Source organism: Echeneis naucrates, chromosome 22 (assembly GCF_900963305.1).
Source record: "Echeneis naucrates chromosome 22, fEcheNa1.1, whole genome shotgun sequence".
Lineage (NCBI taxonomy): Eukaryota > Metazoa > Chordata > Actinopteri > Carangiformes > Echeneidae > Echeneis > Echeneis naucrates.
The window spans coordinates 1,189,979-1,211,523 of NC_042532.1; the positions used below are offsets into that span (position 1 = coordinate 1,189,979).

The following is a 21,545-nucleotide window of genomic DNA, read 5'->3' on the forward strand; positions in this document are numbered from 1 at the left end:
TTCGCGGTCCACCTTAAAGTGACACAACGTCTGTAGAGGGCGGTGTTCAGTCATTTTCTTTTTCTTTGGTGTTTGAATGGTTAGAAACCCCTAATGGAAGTGTATTACCACCACCGAGTGGACTGGATAGCTGTCTCTGAGAAGAAGATATTTTCCATAATGCTTTATTATGACAATGCGAAGAATAAATTTAGAAGACTAATTTACCCGATGAGACGTCGCAACAGCTACAATCATGCGTCTGTAATCTGTGAAGTATTACCACTAACAGCAGTTTCTTCTCTCAAAAACTGAGGAACTGAGTCTGTAATTGAGTTTACAGTAGACTGACCAAACGTCTTCTTTTCCCCAGACATGTCCACTTTTTACGTGCCGTCCGGGGCGTTTTTAGTAATTGATGATAATGTCCGGTTTTCCTTTTGTGTGTGTGTATACGTGTACATGTGTATGTCTTCCCTTTCCCGGCCGTCATTGTTTGTGTTAGCTTGTGTGACCTCCCCGAGAGGCTGCATGCGGGCACAACAATGGTCAAGTGAAACCAGTACTTTACCGGTACTTTTTGGTGAACATCTTAAATATCTGGGTCTTTCTCCACTGCCTTGGCCACACTACTGCGGACTAATAGACCAACTAACATGAACTGATGAAGCCCCTTGGATAAGAGGCGAAACGTCTTCAATGTCTTCCTAGACAAATACAAGTCCAGTTGCCTACGAATCAATTTGAGGGTTAGGGTTAGGATCAATTTGAGACAGAGTTCTAGAATATCTACATCAACACTAATCAATTAACATCATAAATTAAATACACAAGAAATACAACTCAATAACATTAGATTTTCAAAGAAAGAAATGCACTTGCTCATTATTGCCATGTTTGTATTAAAAACCACATTTTTTTCCATAAACAATAGCATGATTACAAAACAGCGATTAACTTGCAATACATTCACCAATTCCGTTGAAAACCAAAATCTCACATCCTATAACGACTTGAGTGTTAAAGTATATTCAAGAAAATGCAAGAAAACAAACAAAACAAATGATTAGCGCAGCTGATGTGACAATATAGGTATGCGACGTAGCTCAGTAGTAGAGCGCATGCTTTGCATGCAGAGCAACAGACCATAACCACAACGCAAACCAGTGGGAGGCTTGTGCTGGGATAAATGGAGAGGGTTGCAAGGGTTGCGACAGGAAGAGCATCCGGCGTAAAAGCTCTGGTCAAATCAATCATGCAAGTCAAAGAGCTGACCTGCTGTGACGACCCCAAATAGGGAAGAGAGAAAAATGACAATATAATTGAGCAGAAATTCTTAGCAAGTTAGATATTTTTTTAACCTTTTTGATATATATAAAATTCGTATTTAAACACAAACAATGAAGCAGAGGCTATTGCACATTGGTATTTGTGTATGTAATATTTTGTTATTAACCAAAAAAAGTTTTGTGTTCTTTTTTTGCAGAATCACACTCGTCTGAATATTTTGGAAGGAAAATAAATCTATGGATAAATTTGTGGATTTGGAAAACAGCGAGAGGTGAAGGGATTCCTGAACACTATCACATGCATAAACATGTTCTGTCATTTCTATGCTTGGTGATACAAATATAACAATTCTCTAAACTCTAACTTAAAAGAATTATATGTCCCTCCAAAGAATTTATAAGAAGCCCCAACATGTATTTATTTATAACGACCACTGAATGTTTTGTGAGCTCGTTCAATTGATGCAACAGTGTATTTGCATCAACGTCTATAGCGCTATACAATAATGCACCATAGACCGTTGGTCTGCGACACCTTCATCTTAGTAAATCCGCTGCGTTTTAAAACAGTTTAAAACAGTAAGCCGGTGTTTCAGAGCTCCTGACATGGATGCAGACAAGCAGAGTCTTGAATGGGTCCAATAAACAATTGAGAGTTCAAATCAACAGAGAGAGCTGGATGTCCAGTCTGCACAACGTGATTGAGGATGAGTGGACCATTGGCTGGGAGTGAGAAGGGCGCGCACACGCACGTACGAGCACCCCCACACACAAACAGTGGACGTGGTGCGCCGCGTCGCTCAGTGCTCCATTACAAAAATTAGTGACTGGGGAGGGGCTCATTGAGAAGAGTAAATAAGAATACGTGCTTTCATGTCTCCGAAACTCGCCAATTAGACCTGATGGTATCTCTAGATTTGTCGCGAGTTGCTTAAAATATTCACTAGAGAAGCGAAAACCTGTTAAATGTTTAGACCTACCCGCTAACTTCACAACAGCGAGTTTTCTAATACTTTTGGTTTGAATCTGTGCCGCGCCCAAAGGAGTCAAATAATTTAACCACGCCTTCTATAGATGCTTACAATTTTTAAGGTGAACTAGAAAATTCTAAGAAAGCGCAGCAGACAGGGAGGCTGATTCAGCATCACTCCAATGAGTCGGTCCACCCAAACCCCACCAGAACACGCCCAGAGCCATAATCATGACTAACATGTATTTCAGCCAATAACTGTAGCTCAAACGTTACCATATATGGTTGTTTTTTGGGGTCTAAAAGTAAGCGTCCAATCGCAATGTGCGGTAGGAACACTTTGTTGCCTGTAAATAGACCGCCCCGACTATTTACAGGCACTAGTAGCTTTGTGTTGTGTGAGCTTGCTATCCGACAACAAATTAGAACGCCCGGATCTAGTTTTGTTTATGTGGGCGTGCCTGAAAGTTACACCAATCGCACACAGAGTTGTGTCAAGGTTGATCGGCGTGCAGAACAGAGGAACTGCAGCTGTCACTTAAAAGGTATGAGTGAACCAGAGAAATATGTCAGCGGTTTGGGCTATAGCGTAGTTCGGGCTCGGTCTCCACTTTTAATTTTTGTCATTGTGCGTATGTGGTGTACCGGCTGCTGCACTGTCGTGAATTATCTTAGTTATCCGGCAGATTAGCATCTTGAGCAACTCTTCTACTGAGCCCCTTTCACTTGGCAGCTTAGCAGCTAACCCGCTAACGCAAGGCGGTATAGATGAATGAGGTCCGTGTATTACAGCCCTACTTCTCTCCGCACGGATGTGCATGAGTCTTCCGATTTACAGGCTAGCTGCTACCGGCCTAGTGGGAGAGGCTGCAATAATTCGAGGAGCTTACTGTGTGGGACTGTTGGCTCGCCTGCTACGGTTAAAACATTTAGGCATTGGCAGAGAGCAACCGAGTGTCTCTGAATACTGAACTGAACCAGGTAGCTAACCGGGTAGCTAGCTACTTCTGCACCCCATATGTGGTTGTCTTCAATATCACATGTTGGTGTGGTTCTCGTCATTTCCTAGAAGTCGCGGCATTTCTATCCGTGACAAACAGGCCAAAATATGCACATGTAATTTCATCACATAATATTTTTCTAATTAAACTAAACAGTTTTACTAAGCATTTTTAAACGTATGTCCAACAGAGATTAATTTGAACTGAGAGATTTGAGATGCATTTATTAATTTTCTCAAATTATTGTAATCTGAACAACAGAGTGATTTCTTAAATTTCCCCTTGCCTTTATGTAGCTTTGTGTCTTTTTTGTTCAATGGTAATTCAGATTTTTTCCATCTCATCCCCAGCTGCAAATAAACAGCTGTTTTTGATAAGGCAGTGTCTACTTGAAGTTTTCCTCTTGTAAGTGACTTGCCTTTGGACTCCAATGACAACTGCTGCCCAACGTCCCTGAATAGCTGTGTGGCATGTGTGGAGGCAAAGAGACATGCACACACACACTGGGGTTATGTGGTAGTAATAATGCAAGCTTAAACAGAAAGAGACCCCATTTGTCATAAATGGATTTCACCACGTCCTCTGCTGTGGTACACTATCTGCATTGTGAAAGAGAGAGACAGAGAGAGCAGTTGCAAAGTGAAGAGGGATTCATAATAATCATGCTAAAACCTGTGAAATATTGAATTGGTCTTTATGCAGTGGAAGTTGACTCTTGCAAAGTAAAAGTGTCATTTTGCTGCTGCTAGACTAACACAATGAAAGTGACCCGAACACCCCATTTTTGTATCCATTGGTCTCAACTGTTGGCAGATTGATCCAAGTATGGTAAAAACGTGTGTGCGTATGCAGCAAGGTAAAAGGTTTCTATGGGGGCAGGTACCCGTGCAATCAAGTTTTATGCACTTACTCAATATTGGAGTTAAGCAGATTTTTTTTTTTCTTTCATTTATACAAATACACATCGATAAATATGCACATATATTAATATGCATTCATTCCAATGTCTAATGGTTGAACTCAAAGATTCAAATCTATTTGTCTAAAAGAAAATGAAGAGGTGCAAATGTGACATTCATATCCTTTGTCATTATGGTTGTAGTGCCTAGGGGCGAGAAACTATACACTTATAAGTGATGTTTCGAACTGAAAGTAGGGCTCTTGTCTTACTCTATATTTGTTTTAGTTACATATTCTACATAAACTGGACTGCTATTTGAGGTTTACAGTTTCAGTTACAATTTCAGCATCACCATCTTGGTTTTTTGAAATCAGAAGAAACAATATTTGCAGGAGGAGGTGGAGCTGAGGAGGAGTGATTGGGTGGTTCAGTCTGTCAATCCAGTAACCACATTCTAATCCATCCCCTAATTTGGGGTCTATTTTCATCTAAATGGGACCATCATTTAAGAAATGAACAGTATGAGAAGTAGGACAATTTCCCCTTAGACTTCAATACATTATGATTTCTTATTAAAACAATTGCAGTCGTGCCTCAACAGTCATTAGGTAGAGTGAAAGTTTAAGATTTTTCAGCATTGGCATTACCTGACAGACGTCTAATTTTATAAATAGACGCTGGCTGTGCTCAGTCACTCAATGCTGTTTTGTTCTTTTTAGTGAGTTTCCAATGAATTCAGAACAGCTAGATCCATTAACGGAGCAGTTTGTACTAGTTTCTCTTTGCCCTTTTGTCTTGGACCAACAAATTAACTTCTTTTGATGTTTACAACTTTTGTTTTGTTTTGTTAGTATTAAATAATTTCCCCCCTCCCACTTTTGGCTTTTCCCTATTTGGGGTCACCAGAGCAAGTCAGCTCTGATTTTGGCTGATTTTTTTTACACCGGATGCCCTTTCTGTCACAACTCTCCCAATTTATCCAGCCTTGGGACAATTACAAGCCTACCAATGGTTTCCCTACCCCATTATTAATACATCTTTGGAAGTAATTAAATATTGCATTATAAAAAGTATGTCCCCAGAAAGTAAGAGCCTACTTTTAAGTTGAATAACTTTGCATGTTTATTAACTCATTATATATCAATATTTTTCATTTATTTACATTTTTTGTCTGATTACATCATAACTGCGTTTATTTATTTTTGCATTTATTACATACTGAAGTAAATGGCCTTCCATACAAATTAACCTCTGCTCCGTTTGCCTTGTGGGTTCCATGTTGGTGCCTGTTTGGTTATTGCTGTTTTGTTTCTTCTTAGTGTGTGACCAATCCAGCTCCACTTTCTCCTTATCAGCTGTATCTCTCAAATCAAATCAGATTTATTTGTATAACACCAAATCATAAAAAAGTTACATCAAGGCATTTTATATATCGAGCAGATCTATACCAAACTCTTAAAATAATTTACAGAGACCCAACAGATTCCCCAATGAGCAAGCACTTGGCGACAGTGGCAATGAAAAACTTCCTTTAAGAGGCAGAAACTTCGGGCAGAATCAGGCTTGGGGGGGCGACCATCTGCCTTGACCGATTGGGTTGGGGGGTGGGTGAGAGCAGGAGGAGGGGATATTCAAAACAATTGTAGGCAGGAGCTGTTAGACTGGGAGGGACAGAGACTTTGGGAAAACATGGTTAGTAAGTGCAGTACACATGCTTAGAGCTTCTAAGAAGCATGATTATTGTCAGCGCAGAGGAGCCTGATAACTGAAAGATCTGCCTCCAGATTTACTCTTAGAGACTCTGGGAAACACAAGTAAACCTCCATCTAGAGAGTGGAGTGGCCTACTAGGGGAGTAAGGAGCTATGAGCTCTCTGAGATATGATGGAGCTTGGCCATTAAGAGCTTTATTTGTGTGTCTTATTTGGCTCTTGTTTGGTGCGTTCCCACAGGTTTCTGTTGCTGATATGGTTTGGCCAGAACATCCTGAGGATGTGTCTTAGCAGTGGTTGATGAAAGTCTGCAGTTCATCTGTGATTTTGTTTGTGGTCATCCAAGTCTGATTCATACATCAGTTTGGATTTGACGTTGCATTTTAAAATTTGGAGCTTAGTATTGAGTGGGATGTTTTTGTTTTTCCAGATCTTATTTAATATGTTGAATGTTGTTCTTGCTTTCCCAATTTTTGACTTTACATCTGTCCCACCGTCCACAGCTATCACACTTGTCAGGTATGTAAATTATTATTATTAATTATTATCTTCCAGTGTCCAGATGTTTATAGGCTTTTGTTCATCTGCATTATTTTGAGTTTTGCGCCATTATTTTAAGCCCCAATTCAGCTGCTGTTGTTTTTAGAAGTTGGGATTTCTCTTGCATCTGCTGGTGGCAATGTGAGAGTAGTACGATGTCATCTGCAAAGTCGAGGTCCTCTAGATGTTTCGCCAGACTTCACTGGATGCCAGTCTTTTTATTGTGGGCAGTTTACTTCATGGTCCAGTCAATGCAGAAGGGGAAAAGGAAAGGGGAAAACAGGCAGCCCTGTTTCACCTCAGTGAGCACTGTGAATGTTTTTTGTGCCTGTCTCTTGTGGAGCACTTGGCATTGCATGTCCTGATATGCGTTCTTCACGATGTTTATGTTTTTTAGGGGGGGGGATCCCATAGTGTGCGATTAAATTCCACAACAGCTTCTCTTTATTCATATTGGCCCTACGTAGTCAGAGACAAAAAAAACAACCATACAACATGTGACATTCCTTTTTATGCTTAAGACAGGCTATGTGTGCGTATTGTGTGGATAGCCTTCACCCTCATCTTGCACCTCGACCATGGTGGTTGTGCAACACGATGTATGTGTGTGTGTGTGTGTGTGTGGTGTAGTTCTTTTTCCTGACACTCCAGATGTCTACTTGTTGTTTTGACTTGTTTGGTGCCAGAATAGGTCCTGGTGACCTGACCCTCATATTGATGCGTGAACAGAGACGAGGCCTCTGGTACCCGTCCTTCCCCTACATATCCCCCCCTGAAATCACTATAGTGATTTAAACCAATTTTGTTGATTAAGAATGACGGATAAAATAATATTGCAAAACTAAAACATGAAATTATATGATATGCTAAACCATAAAAAACTGATACTGAAACATACAAAATTATATGATATACTGGATATTGCGTAAGTACAACATTATTGTGATAATCTGAAGGCACTTGGAGACAGTTCACAACTTCAGAGATGTATGGGAGCGAAAAACCTTTCAGGAAAATTCTCCCATGGCCCCTTCCCCACAGGCGACCAACTTCTCAAGTCACACCTTGAACCGTGAACCATCAACACACAACACAACACATTTTCATAATAACTCAGATAATGGATAATGAAATTAAGTGGATATTGATATGACAATTAAGACTGCGGTGATACACTGATTCTTACTACTAATACCTACGTCAAGAGTATTTGATGACAATAGCTAGAATATGTAAGGAGGTCTTAAGTGCATCTAACAGCCTACATGTAAGCAAGTCTTCGTAGCACAGGCATGTGGAAATAAAACGATTCTAATGCATTAGCTAAACCTTCTATGTCAGGAGTGTTAACATGGTACTGGGAACAGAACCTCTTTCCCAGGAGAGTTCAACCTTCATCACTCAACTGACTACAACTCCACAATGAGCACATTACCCTAAAGAGTATGTATGTATGCACATGTTAATAACACTCAAACTCATATTTACAGGTGCAATTGAGTCCATCAACAGGTCTTACTCTTCATGTCTCCTCTGTCGGGCTCCTTCCCACTCCAACACATTTTTCCTTAACACCTGTGTCCCTTTTACTCACCGTACTCAGAACTCCTACTCTTACTCCGATTTGTCCTCTGAATCATCAGCGTTGTTCAAATAATCCAGTGTTGAGAACACGTTCACATCCCCATTAGCCTTTGGACCACTGGACGCATGTGAGTCATTTGCCCATTTTCCAGTCTATTTACCATCTGAGTTCCCTGCAGGCCCATCATCATGTCCGTTTGTCTGTCAAACGCTCACAGACACTGTCTCCTCAGCATGGGAACAATGCAACATATCAAAAAAGAAACCTAAATTAGAACTATGGCTGTCTTGACCAAAACAGCTAATCCAAAGACAGGCTACCTCCCCTACCAGCATTCCCCCTCTTTTTTTTTTTTTAAGTAGTTTAGTCGTGGCCTTTATGAATTATCCATCAGCATTTGTGTTATTTGGGATGCAAGTACAATATTTTCTGAACATTTGACAAACACCTCCTTGTTCTGCTGTCATCCATTCCAACACCTATTGATTCTGCCATGCTACTGTGGTAGTTGCATGCAACTGCCTAAACAAATGACTGCTGTAGTTTGTTTACTTTTTTTGGTTGTAGTAAGTGTAATTTGTCCAGGCTACATTTTTATTTATTATTTTGTGATCCAGGGCAACATAGACTCTAATCTCTCTTCTCATTTTGTGCCTTAAATTCATCGGGAATGCCTGTTGGCAGTCCTATCGCGTCTAACAGTATTCCTTCATCCACAGTGAACTGTTGTGTTGCCCTTCGAGGTTGATCGCACTCCATTTGCTGCTTGACTATTTCATTCACTCCCTCAAACATAACTACCATTGAAATTCACAGTCTAACTAAAGCACATAATCCTGTCCACCTTGATGGGAGAACATTATACAACACATAATTCAGGAGACCTCTGCTTCCAAAACACTCATAGTCTTGTCTATAGTCAACTTTCTAATCAGCTGGTGGCTCACTCTGTGATGTGAGCATGCAAAACTCTTCACACTGCTTTTCGAACCTACAGTTTGGGCGTTTATCCAAATAATTATGGTTTTGCCTGGATCCGTACAGAAATTTGCACTGGATCCCACACGTTTGGCTTCTAAACAATGGGCTCACTTCTTCCTGTGGCTTAAACTCAGTAAATTTTTGACGTTGATGTCATGCTCAGTCTTTAAATGCATATTTCTCTGGAGTCCCCTTAAGAGTTGTATCAGGGAACTCAGCGCATACTAAATACTTGTTACTAGTCATTCTTCTAGTTGTATACTTTACCCATTTATGCCACCCATTATAATTAGCAGCCTCCCATAGTTCCTCAGTGTGCCACAATGCACACTCTTATGTCTTGGCTGAGGAGCATTCCATTGCTTCCTCTGTTAAAGCAAGTGGCCTAGATCAGCTTGCTTATCTGGGGTTGTCTTTTCTGAGGTTGGAGTGATTTCTACAACCTTAATAATTCTAACTGTTGTCCCTTACATAAAACAAGTCAGTAGGTCAGCTTTCTTTCACCTGAGAAACATTTGGAAAATCAGAAACATCCTCTCTCAGGATGATACAGAAAAACTAGTCCATGCGTTCATAACTTCTAGGCTGGACTACTGTAACTCATTACTATCTGGATGTCCAAATGAATCTCTGAAAGGCCTTCAATTGATTCAGAATGCTGCAGCATGAATATTAACAGGAACAAGGAAAAGAGATCACATCTCTCCTGTGTTAGCTGCTCTTCATTGGCTGCCGGTAAAATATAGAGTAGAATTTTTAAAATCCTTCTTTTAACATATAAAGCTCTTAATGGCCAAGCTCCATCCTATCTCAGAGAGCTCATAGTCCCATACTCTCCTAGTAGGCCACTCCACTCTCTAGATGGAGGTTTACTTGTGGTTCCAAGAGTCTCCAAGAGTAAATCTGGAGGCAGATCTTTCAGTTATCAAGCTCCTTTTCTATGGAACCAACTTCCAGTATAGGTCCGCGAGGCGGACTCTTTTTAGCATTTTTCAAGACCAGGCTTAAAACTCTTTTGCCTGCTGCTCCTATATCTTCCAATTCCATACTCCAGCTCATCTCCATGAACTTCATGCAGCATCATGTTCCTGCCTACACGCGCTGACAATAATCATGCTTCTTAGAAATCCCCATTTCTCCCAGCTCTAAGCACGTGTACTGCATTTACTAACCATGTTTTCCCAAAGTCTCTGTCCCTCCCAGCCTACCAGCTCCTGCCTACACCTGTTTTGAATATCTCCTTCTCCTGCTCTCCCGCCCCCTCCCGACCCAATCGGTCGAGGCAGATGGCCATCACACCCAACCTGGTTCTGCTTGAGGTTTCTGCCTCTTAAAGGAAGTTGTTCCTTGCCACTGTTGCAAGTGCTTGATCATCGGGGGATCTGTTGGGTCTCTTTAAATAATTCCATGAAGACTTTAGTCTAGACCTGCTCTATATATAAAGTTCCTTGATGTAGCTTTGTTATGATTTGGCGCTATACAAATAAATATGATTTGATTTCATTTAGTGGTAACTGTACGGATAGTAGTTATTTTCTATAGTTATATACTTATAGTTTAAGTTGAAACTATCGGTTTTGTTGTTATTACGGTCATAGGGATCATTGTCCAGTGTAGTCGCTTCCTCTAACTTAATGTCACTTGGTCTGGGGTGTCTCCCATGCCCATGCATGGGAGACATGCTCACATTTCTCACCTTTTTTCTCTTCTTGCCTCACTACTGCATAGCCTGCATAGATGACATCTGTATTTTGGGGTAACAAATCTAGATCTGGCCTGAGCTTGATGTATCTCATAGTTTCTGCTACATATTCTTGGGGTTCACCTTCAAACTCAAATGGGATGGTCATTGCCGGGTTTAGAGCTGAACACTGTTTGTTGGTCACATCTGGATATGTTAGGAGTGGTATGTACTGCAGACAGTGTTCCTGGAGTTCAACAAATCGTCCTTGATTGATCAGTTAAGCTATTTTGTGTGGTGTCATAATGATAATTGGATACCCCATCATATGTGCAATGGACAGGCGCTAGTCCCTGATAGCACGGTGGCCATTCTTGTGCTACATTATCCAATTTTGTGCTCTAATAGGCCAGAGGTTGCTTCTTCCAACCCTCATGTTTCTTTCATCAGCAACTCAGACACATATTTATCACTTCTGTTTGCTATGTACAGATAGAAAGGCTTGGTGTAGTCTGGTGTAGCTCGTGTTGGTGCAGTTTGCATGTTCCGTTTTTAGTGTTTCAAATGCTATCATAGCATCAGTTGTCCATTTCAGTGGGGTTGTCATTGTGGTAATGTCAAACTGTTTGATTCGATCTCAGAGGAGCCACTTTTTCTGAATAGTCCTCTATCCCTGTCATCCCCAAAATTGTCATAATTTTTCCAAAAGTCTGACGGCATGAAGTTTTGCTCACACCTTCTAGTTGTGATGGTGAGAGTGCAGCTGTACTGTGGGAGACAATTCTTCCCAGGTACTCCACCTGTGGCTGACAGTACTGAAATTTTGTTTTGGACAACTTGTGTCCTCCTTCAGCCAACCATTGTAGAACCTCTACCGAGTCCTGGTGGAATCGCACCAAGGTGACTGCGCAGATAAACAACATCAACGTATTGTAAGAGTATGCTGTTTAATGCCAGACCTTCAAGATCATTTTTTAACGTTAGGTTAAGCATGTGTGGTGAGCATGCAAACCCTTGTGGGAGGCAAGTATAGGTATACTGCTTACAACTGTATGTGAATTCAAATAGAAAATGGGAATCTTCTGACGTACAAATCAATTACTGTGAAAAATTTTGCTTCAGGTGGTACCTTTTGTGAGTCGTGTGTGAGGGTTATGCACTTCTGCTGGTAAATCTATTATTTCTATCTACTATTTCATTAATCATTCTCAAATCATGAACCAACCTCCAAAGTTTGGTTGCTTTCAACACTGGGAAAATAGGGGTATTATAAGTGTTTCAACCAATACTCCTGCTTTGATTAATGCTGTAATTGTTTTACTCACTCCTTATTCCGCTTCTGGTTTCAGTGGGTATTGAGTGCAGCGAGGGAGTCGCACCCCTGGCGCTAGCTCTACCTGTATGGGGTTGGCAGATTTCACAAGCCCAGCGTCAGTATCATACTTTGACCACAACACTTCTGGAACATGTCCAAGCATGTCCTCCTTCAACTCCACATTAATCTGTTCTGTTTCATTGGTTATTAGATAGCTTGAGTTGACATCAGTATTAACTCATGGGGTTTTCACAACATTGATTTGCCACTCAGGATCTTTATCATGTTCACCTCTAGGGACTGAAAAATCAGTGGGTTATCAGTTTTGTCCCACTTGAGTGCAGAGGCAGTTTTCATCATGGGTCCCAGTGTTTATCCCGATTGTTATTTTTTTAGCAAGGTAATATGCTGTACTTATTCTGGTCCATTAAACCATTTTTGTTTACTCATTAACATCTGATAGTCCAGGCCATCTTTACTGATTGAATTCCCATAGGAGAGCACCATATTTAAATTTTTAATTTATACAACACATCTCTTCCTGATAAATTGATTGTTTGGCTTACCACGAATATTGGAATTTTGATTTCAGCCTTATTAGTGGCAATTTTCACTGGAGTGGTCATTACATATGTTTTTAGGGCTCTTCCAGTACTCTTCCACTGGTTATTGGAGTTCTTGCAGGGCTTGAAACCTGTTCTGTAGGGTGGTTTGATACAGTTGTTCCTATGTCCTGGAAGAGCTGGATGTTGAATTTTCTACTGCTCTCAGAGGGGTTTGCAGTGCTTTAGCTTGATTTGGAGTTTTTCAGCCAGTACGTAGTGGTATGGCCTGGTGGCTGCTCTCTTCACTTGTACATCCAGGAGAGAGTGCCTGAACTTCCTGTTTATAAAATTGTGGTCGATTTGGTTTTAGGTAGTGTGGTCAGGTGATATCCAGATGGCTTTGTGAATGTGTTCATGGGGGAAAACTCCTATGACCAGATTGTTGTCAAAAAATTGCATTCATGGTGCCATGTCCTGGATTTCGCATAGCCTGTTCTTCATTCGTTATTCATGTCATGTTTCTTTTCAGGTCTGAAGTAGATGTTGGTAGCTGGTTGTAGAAATTATCCTTCAGTTCCTCATCAGTATTATTGGTCCATGCATAGCATTGTATGATTTGCAGGTTTGATTCTTTTATGGGTGGTTTTGAATCTTGCAGTAATGATCCTTGAGCTGATGGGGACCCTCTGTGCTTCTTTGGAGAGCATAAATGCCACTCCCTCTGTGTGTGGTGCTTTTTCATGTGCATGTCCAGAGTGTCCACGAGTATGGACTCACCACTGACCAATTTGAATTCTCCTGTCTGGAGCCATCTGAATAGAAACCTTCATCTCAACTGCAATGACTGTCACCTTTCCTGCTGTGAACATGGTCCTGATGTTCCAAGTTGCGATGTTGGTAGGTTGCCTAGGAGATAGAAGATTCCGATGCACCCTCTCCATATGGTTTTCAGTATGTGTCTTGGCCCATGAGTTTTATCATTGCCCTATTGGCCAGTTTGTCCTGTTTCCACCTGTCACGACGGGGACAATAGGGTTGGGCTTTGACAGGCGAAATAAATGCAGTGTCCAAAAACTTTGGTCCGAAATTGTGACCACAGTGTAAATAATGCAATTATTGCAAAAATCCACATTGATCCACCTCAGTAGCCAATCAAAACCAGAGCAATATCAGAGCCTAACAGAGATGCACCCCACCACATAGCAGGGATCCTGTGCCCTTTGAACCAGAGAATTCAATATTCACCAGCAGAGATGTTTCTACGTTCCTAAGTTTCTACGTATCGCTTTCCTGCACTACTCCATCAGCTTTGCTATCACTGCCAAATCTCCTGTAATCTAGAATGCAAGACCAAAGTATGGAGGTTCGAAAAGAGACAGAATGAAATATATAAATACATCTTTAAATCATTACTTAAATGTCACTAATTAATTCAAATGGGAAATAAATACTTAAATGTCTAATTAATTGCCAATTGAATTGCCAGTTCATTCAATGTAAAAATATATATAATTATTTCACAATTTAATTATTTCATGGTCCTGTTGCATTGCTTCATGAATTAATTTTTTCTGTCAGACTCACCCATCAAAGTCAGTGGGTTTGGCTAATGCGACTCGATATCGATTGCTTTGGTGAAGCCTGGAAGTCTTTACAAACATTGCGGCTGTGGACGGTGCGCCTCAACTTTCTTGGGAGCTGGTGATAGACATTTTACACCTTGCAGAGTATGCTGAAGCTGGACCTGCTGACACAGAACATGTAACATGTAAGGCAGAGGAATTTAATGAAGTTGTTGGCGTTATTTCAGCACTTTCCGAACAAGATATTGACCGCAAATTTAGAAGTACTCCACCACTTCAGACACAACAACATACACAAGGACCGGGACGTTTGGCATTTAACCGACTGCAATTCTGGAGCACCAAAAATTTTTTTATGATAACCAGTGTTATCATAATTACAGTAAACTCTTGCAGCAGCAAGCACTGAGTGGGCAAATTGAGCAAAGATGATTCAGTACTTGTAGAAGGGGGACAGGCAGAGAGGACAGGAGGGACAAAATACTCAGTGGAAAAACAAATTTCATGTGTCAACATGCTTATCATGAATGATTTTTTTTACGATTTGAATATAGTTAAATTATCACTTGTGATATGTGATACAACATGGTAATCTATTTTAGTTGTTATGTAAATTGGGTTTCCTGACAGCAGAGAAAGAAATCAAACATATGTCTACAGTTCATTACTAGTCCAGTTCTTTGGGAAAACCATAATGACAAGTAGTGGTAGCAGATCTTTTATGTTAGGATAACATACATAAAGCAGACAACATAGGATAAATGAAATACCCTCAAAATGATGGCTTGAAACAAATATCTGCCATCACGCCATAAAAAGAAACGTAGACACACTCATGACTGACAGCCAAAAATTACACTAAACCCAGCCACCTACCACCTGTAGTTTCAATTGTAAATAGCTGAAAATTTCATTTTGCTTCATCAGTGTACATATAACCATTATGATAATCTGAAAATGTGATTTTAGAATCAAAATAAAAAATGAATGAAGATCAAAAATCTAAAGCTGTTCAAGCCCTCAGATGCTTAATTCAAGACTATGTAGAATCCTCTACCTGCAGGTGCAGCTTCACTCTGCTTTTGTGAGTGCCATCTGGATTTTGGAAGTATATCTCATTCTTGCTGTCAGATCCTCTGAAGCTGTATCAGATAAGATGGTAACCATTTGTGAACACTGTCTTAGATTTACATTGAAATGTAAGCAAAACACTCAAAATAGCAATTACCAATCTCCTGTTTAAGGCAGGACAATAACCCTAACCCTGTGTCCCTTAAGTCTGGAGAATATTATTTGTAGGCTGATGTGCCTCTACATCATAGAAATGCATAACAATGGTGTCACACATTGTAATTTGTATCTTCTTTGATTTGCACTTTGCAATAAGGCAATTTTGATCATAATTCAATTACTTACGCAGCTGTGGTTTGAAATAATTGGAGCTGGTTTTTGATTCATATCTTTATGCATAGCAGTGCAATGTTGGAGCACACGTTTGAGCTCAGCTTCTTTTTCTTCTTCTCGGCTTCCAGTGCCTGAAATAACCAGGTCTTTGGATTAATCTGTGGTCCCATTGAGAGTACATAATGCAACAATATGAACAAGAAAATATGGCCTAATGAAACACAACAACACTGAAGTTTATCTCAGGACTGTCTACTTTGTCTTCGTGGTGTGGAGTAGGGACTTGTTCAATCCATTTGAAATGTATGTGATGTTTCTCTTTAAATCAAACATTTCAGGATGTTTTGGTGATATAACTGTGTTTAACTCTGTGTTCTCTCTCAGCTCAGTCGTCCATCCGGTACCATGGGAAAGAAGAGTCGAGTGAAGACTCAGAAGTCGGGCTCTGGTTCCAGTGCTGTGGTTTCCCCCAAAGAAATGATGAACCTAATTTCCGAACTGCTGCAGAGTATGTTTACTTCCACTGCTCACCCTGATGTCTAGATACTGACCCCTTATGTTTTAATAGTGAATTGGGGACACATTTATTCATGTTTTGTAGTTACTGTCAATAAGTTTTCGATATTAGATGCATTTACTGTACTTAGATAAGATTCCAGTATTACACTGTATTCAAATCAACACACAAACACAAACCCTGTGGAATGACTGGAATTTGTGTTAAGTTATGGTTACCATAATGATCAAATTACAATGATGACCAAATATCAAACATCGAAATCTGATGTAACAAATAACACAAATTATTTCATTGTTTTGTTCATATTGGTTTCATCATCAACTGGCGAGGATGAGAATTAGCACCTCTAAATCTGATGCTATGCTCCTCAGCTGGAAAAGGTAAAATGTCCGCTCTGGGTCAGGGAGGAATTCTACTATTCTACTATTTGGGGGTCTTGTTCATAAATGAGGGCAAAATGGAGTGAGAGATGGACAAACCAATGAATATATGCAGTGATGCAGACGCTACACTGGGTCATCGTGGTGAAGAGCGAATTGAGCCCCAAGGCAAATCTCTGAATATACCAGTCCATCTATATCCCAACCCTCACTTATGGTCTCGTGCTGTGGGTACTGGTCTAAAGAGCAAGATCATGAAAGTGGCCAAAATCAGCTTCCTCCGTAGGGTGGCCAGGCTCAGCCTTTGAGATTGGATAAGGAGCTCGGACGTCTGGGAGTGGCTCAAAGTAGAGCTGCTGCTCCTCTCCATCAATAGGGGCCAGATTAGGTTGGTTGGGCATCTGCTAAGGATGCCCCCTTCATACATAGTGTACATAATGGTATTACTAAGAGCAAGTAAAGGCTCATTTATGTTCAACGTACGTATGAAAATCTATGCATCCATTTCAAACGATGTTACCATTACTGCTCACATACTTTCATTCATCCTTTACGTTGGACTGGATATTAAGCAATACATCGACCAGGGGGCAGCTCAGAGTCTAAAGTTTATGACAACAACAAACTCAAACAAACATGGCGACTGTGGAGAAGGTATTGCTAATGTATATCTTACATAAAAGACAAAAGCAGAGGCAGTGTTGTAGGAGGGAGTGGTCTGTGAGGCCATTAAATATATTTGTTGTGGGTTTTTGAAACTTACAGGGATTTGAGGTTTGTTAAAAAATACTCATGAGTTTCTCTGAGACCCCAGACACATATGAAATGACTATGTTTTTGCGTTTCTTTCATTTTCTCTGCGTCATCCGTGTTGGTATTCTTTCTGGAGCATGCTGCATTCTTGCCAAATGTCCAACTTGGATAGCCACAAGTTTTCAGGGCTCCCTTTAGATGTTTATGTTCCTCTGCTTGGGCTCGAATAGAGGTTTGTACATTATCAGCCCTGTGTTGCAAGGTTCTAATAACCCCCAGTTTGTGCTCTAGTGGATGGTGTGAGCCAAAAAGTAGGTATTGGTCTGTGTGGGGGTTTCTTTCCTCATCAAAGTGAACACCACAATCCAGAAACAGTAAGCGGTTGTATATGACATATGTATATGTCTCTAGTGAACTTGATGTTTTTGTCCACTGAGTTGATGTGATCAGTAAAGGGTTGTTTGAGATTGGTTCTCTTTTGCTAAGACCTCCTTCTTGGGGCGGGTGAGTTCCCTATCAGATAAGTTCTGTACCCATCTGTCTGTTTTCATGGACAAATAAAACTCCAGTTGTCCAAGAATCAATTTTGAGAGAGAGAACAATGACCTGGATGAATGAGAATATTCATAGACATCTAGTAGAAGTGTTTTAAGAAATAACAGTGCATTATTATTATTATTGTTAATGGCTGGACTATCTAAAACAAAAATGCATTGGACAAATGGACATTCCACATTTATATGGGCCCTGGTTATATACTAGTGCCTCACGCACAACAAAGTTTAATTCTGGCAAAGCAGAAGGACCATGTGCAAGTACATGTGCAAGCTATGTCTGCCAGGCAGCTGTACAGGAACAGGTGCCGCTTTGCCCAGGCTCAGTGGATGCAGAGTGTGGGGAGGTCTCGTGCAGTTGCAGCCCATCGCAATGCAAGATCCTTCCCAGCAGTCTAGATTCCTAGCTGATAATTAAAGAATGGCTCAGTTTCTTCCCTCGCTCTCATTTCCTACCATTTATCTGTGAGGGTCATGGGGGTGCTGGAGCCAATCAACCTAGAAATTAATGTGTTTGGACTGTGTGAGGATTACTGAGAGGAAGCTCACACTGGGAGAACATACAACCTCCACACAGAAAGCCCCAAGACCTGGGAATCAAACCTACCAACCTTTTGCTGTTAGGCAACTGTGCTAACTACACAAAAATGCCCCAGGCCCAGGAATCAAACGTACAACTACTATGCCACAATGCTGCCCTCCGTGTTTGCTCCGTTTGGTAAAAATGTCTTCAAAGTCTCAAATGTAAGGCGAGCTTACGGAAGCTGTGAATTGGTAAATACACAGTAGAAGAGCATCTCGGTCTTCTGCTATACTTTCTGATAAATAATTCAGAGGTGGATATGTTGGCTGAATAGAGACAGCTCATTTAAGTCCCGCCCATGTCTGAAGGGAAAACAATCAATAGCTCTCCAGTGACTTTGTATTGTGTGAAGGTGTCTTGAAGTGGATACAGGCAGTAAGATGCCAGACGCCGTCATTGGGAAAAACTCTAACTGGAAAACTCTTGGATCCTGACACATAGCGTGCGTACATGTGCAGTGGGCCATGTGTTCCTAACCAGGAAGGCTTCACATCAGCCTTGATGACCGTGCAGTCAGAGTTGGCTGGTTTATGGTGGTACCCAACTTGGACCCATCCACCCATTAAAAGTTCATCCAAAGATCAGAAATATCGCATTGTTGTGTGAGTGTATATTCCTAACAAAAAGAAAGATAAATAAAAAAGCAATTAGCCCTCACTGGATACTCTTCTCAAGCCAAGCTTTTATTAGAATATTTTGTAACATAAGGGATGTAATTTTATATTTAATAAAGCTATGCACATGAATTATGTTTAACTCTAAGTTAGGGTTGCTAAATTGGCAAGACTAACTGCAGGAGCTGAAGCTTACCAAGGCTAACCTACATCCACCCAACTATGTTTTAACCCCATAAAGTGGGGCAGATTTGAAATGTTATATAAAGTTATTTTAAAATAATGTAGTAGTGTGGATGTAGCCTAACTTATCCAAGACTTGGATAGATCAGGTAGTTGTAAATATTGATGTATGACACCTCCGGCCATTCAGTGGGATCATTTCTCCATGAAAATGAAGGCAAGGAGAAGAGACAATGAGAAAGACCCACATATGTGAGTCCGCTAGCTGTGTCTCCGGCAGAGCTAGCGTGTTAAGATAATCATCTGACATGTTGAAATATCATTTTAGGCTAACTGCTGGATAGTGTTTTTAAAATTGTGCCACCGGTTGTTTTGTTGTCTCAATTATTTTCTGTTAGGCCCCCCATAGGAAGAAAAAAATAGCCCCCAAATCTCCGCCGCGAGTAGTATCATTTGTCTATAAGATTGTTATATGTACACCTCTGCATAACATTGTATTCTTATTATCATTAAAGAAAACAAAAAAAAAGAAAAAATAAAGGAATATTGATCAACTTGCAACAAAGAATAACTTTATTTACATTATTCTTTACTCTGTAACGGTACATAAAAACCCTATTAATACTCCCAGCGCACACTCTCACAATGAGAGTGCTGTAGTGGAGGTGCAATTACACTTTATTCTGCAAAAAAGCATGTTCCACGGGGTCCCCCCCCACATATTTGAGAAGCACTGGGATACAGTTGTGATTTTTTTTTTTTTTTCCCAGAATGCAGCAGTGCAACACCCTCTGCTGGTAAAGAATGGGAAGAATACATTCAGATCAGAGGCTTGGTGGAGAAAATTCGAAAGAAACAGAAAGGTGAGGATTTGTACTTGAATATTTTCATGGATATTTTTAATTGATTAACTTGTTGATTTATTTCTTTTGGTACCATAGAAATTAAATGATTTGATAATGCTTTCTATGAAGTGAAGTAAAATTCATATGAGGTGAACATTTGGAATTTGTTGCATATTGGATTTGTTGTTCTGTGTGTTTGCTTTTGTCTGGTTTAGGCCTCTCAGTAGTATTTGAGGGTAGCAGACAGGACTACTTCTCAGACCTGATGTCCTGGGCTCAGGAGTATGGCGCGTCATGTGAATGCTTCACTGTGGCTAACTTTGGCGCTGAGGGCTATGGCCTCCGGGCAACCAAGGACATAAAGGTGAGCCCACCCCACTGTAATCCAATAGTTTTTTTTTCAGATGCTTCTGAAAGTGATTCAGATGTATCACTTTTAATACTCTACTAATATTCAACCCCCTTGTTGGTTGTCAGTAACAGATGGTTTTATAATGAACTACAGAAGGAATGGCTAAATGAAAGCCTAGCAGAGCATACCTAATGCTGAAGTTTGTGTGCGTGTGTGTGTGCGCGCGCGTGCGTGCGTGTAGGCAGAGGAGTTATTTCTGTGGATTCCCAGAAAGATGCTGATGACAGTGGAGTCAGCTCAGAACTCTTTGTTAGGTGAGTGTTTGCTAGAAAACTGCATCATTACACCTATGAAACGTATGAAATTTTACAACTATAATCATGATTGAAACAAATATTGCAGTGTGGTGCTGTTCCTCATTACAGGATGAAATGTTCTTTAGGTTTAAAACTAGGTTTTAATGTGCACCTTTAGACTCCTGTAGTCTCCAAATATTGTTTTACATTGTAACTGACTTTAACTGATCCATCTCAGGCCCTCTGTACAACCAGGACCGGATCATGCAGGCCATGGGAAATGTGACATTGGCCCTTCACTTGCTGTGTGAGCGGACCAACCCTGAATCACCCTGGCTGCCATACATCCGTAGTCTTCCTCAGGAGTATGACACGCCGCTCTACTACCAGCAGGATGAAGTGCAGCTGCTGCTGGGCACACAGGCAGTGCAGGATGTCCTGAGCCAGTATAAAAACACTGCACGTCAATACGCCTATTTCTACAAACTGGTCCAGGTAGGCAGATGAGCACACATCCACACACTGTACATGAATATAGTTGTTTGATAGTTTATTTATTAATTTTCCTTTTTAATATGAAATTAGACCAGTGCTTCTCAAAGTGTGCGACCCACCGGTGGGGAACAGAGACATGACAGGTGGGGCGCGACAAATGGGAGGAAATTTTCAATTTCATGCCTATCTTACTGTAAATGTTTTTCTTCATTGACAATAAAGATAATTCACTCCAAACAAAACACCCACACACAAACAAAGTAATAATTAATGGCAGCTGGACAACAAGGTAACAGATAGCTGTTAGCAACATGGATAAATTTGTGATGAGCCACAGAAGAGCCAGCACCATCACACACACACACACACACACACACACAAGAAAGACTGTTGCTTCTCTGAATATTAAATACAGATCTCAGCTCAACATTGAGCATGACTTGAGAGTGGTAGTTTAATGCCTGCAACCCCGTTTTGAGAGAATG

The 21,545-nt window shown here is 40.6% G+C and overlaps 1 protein-coding gene across 1 annotated transcript in view; it reads left to right on the forward strand.

Moving 5' to 3' along the window:
• The first annotated feature begins 2,678 nt into the window (after positions 1-2,678).
• setd3 (SET domain containing 3, actin histidine methyltransferase) overlaps positions 2,679-21,545 on the forward strand; it is a 37,680-nt gene continuing 18,813 nt past the window's right edge. The window contains exons 1-6 of the mRNA XM_029494365.1: positions 2,679-2,783; positions 15,870-15,993; positions 19,843-19,935; positions 20,133-20,281; positions 20,511-20,583; positions 20,804-21,060. Coding sequence (XP_029350225.1) covers positions 15,891-15,993; positions 19,843-19,935; positions 20,133-20,281; positions 20,511-20,583; positions 20,804-21,060 — 675 coding nt within the window. The 5' untranslated portion in view covers positions 2,679-2,783; positions 15,870-15,890. The remainder of the gene's footprint in view (positions 2,784-15,869; positions 15,994-19,842; positions 19,936-20,132; positions 20,282-20,510; positions 20,584-20,803; positions 21,061-21,545) is intronic.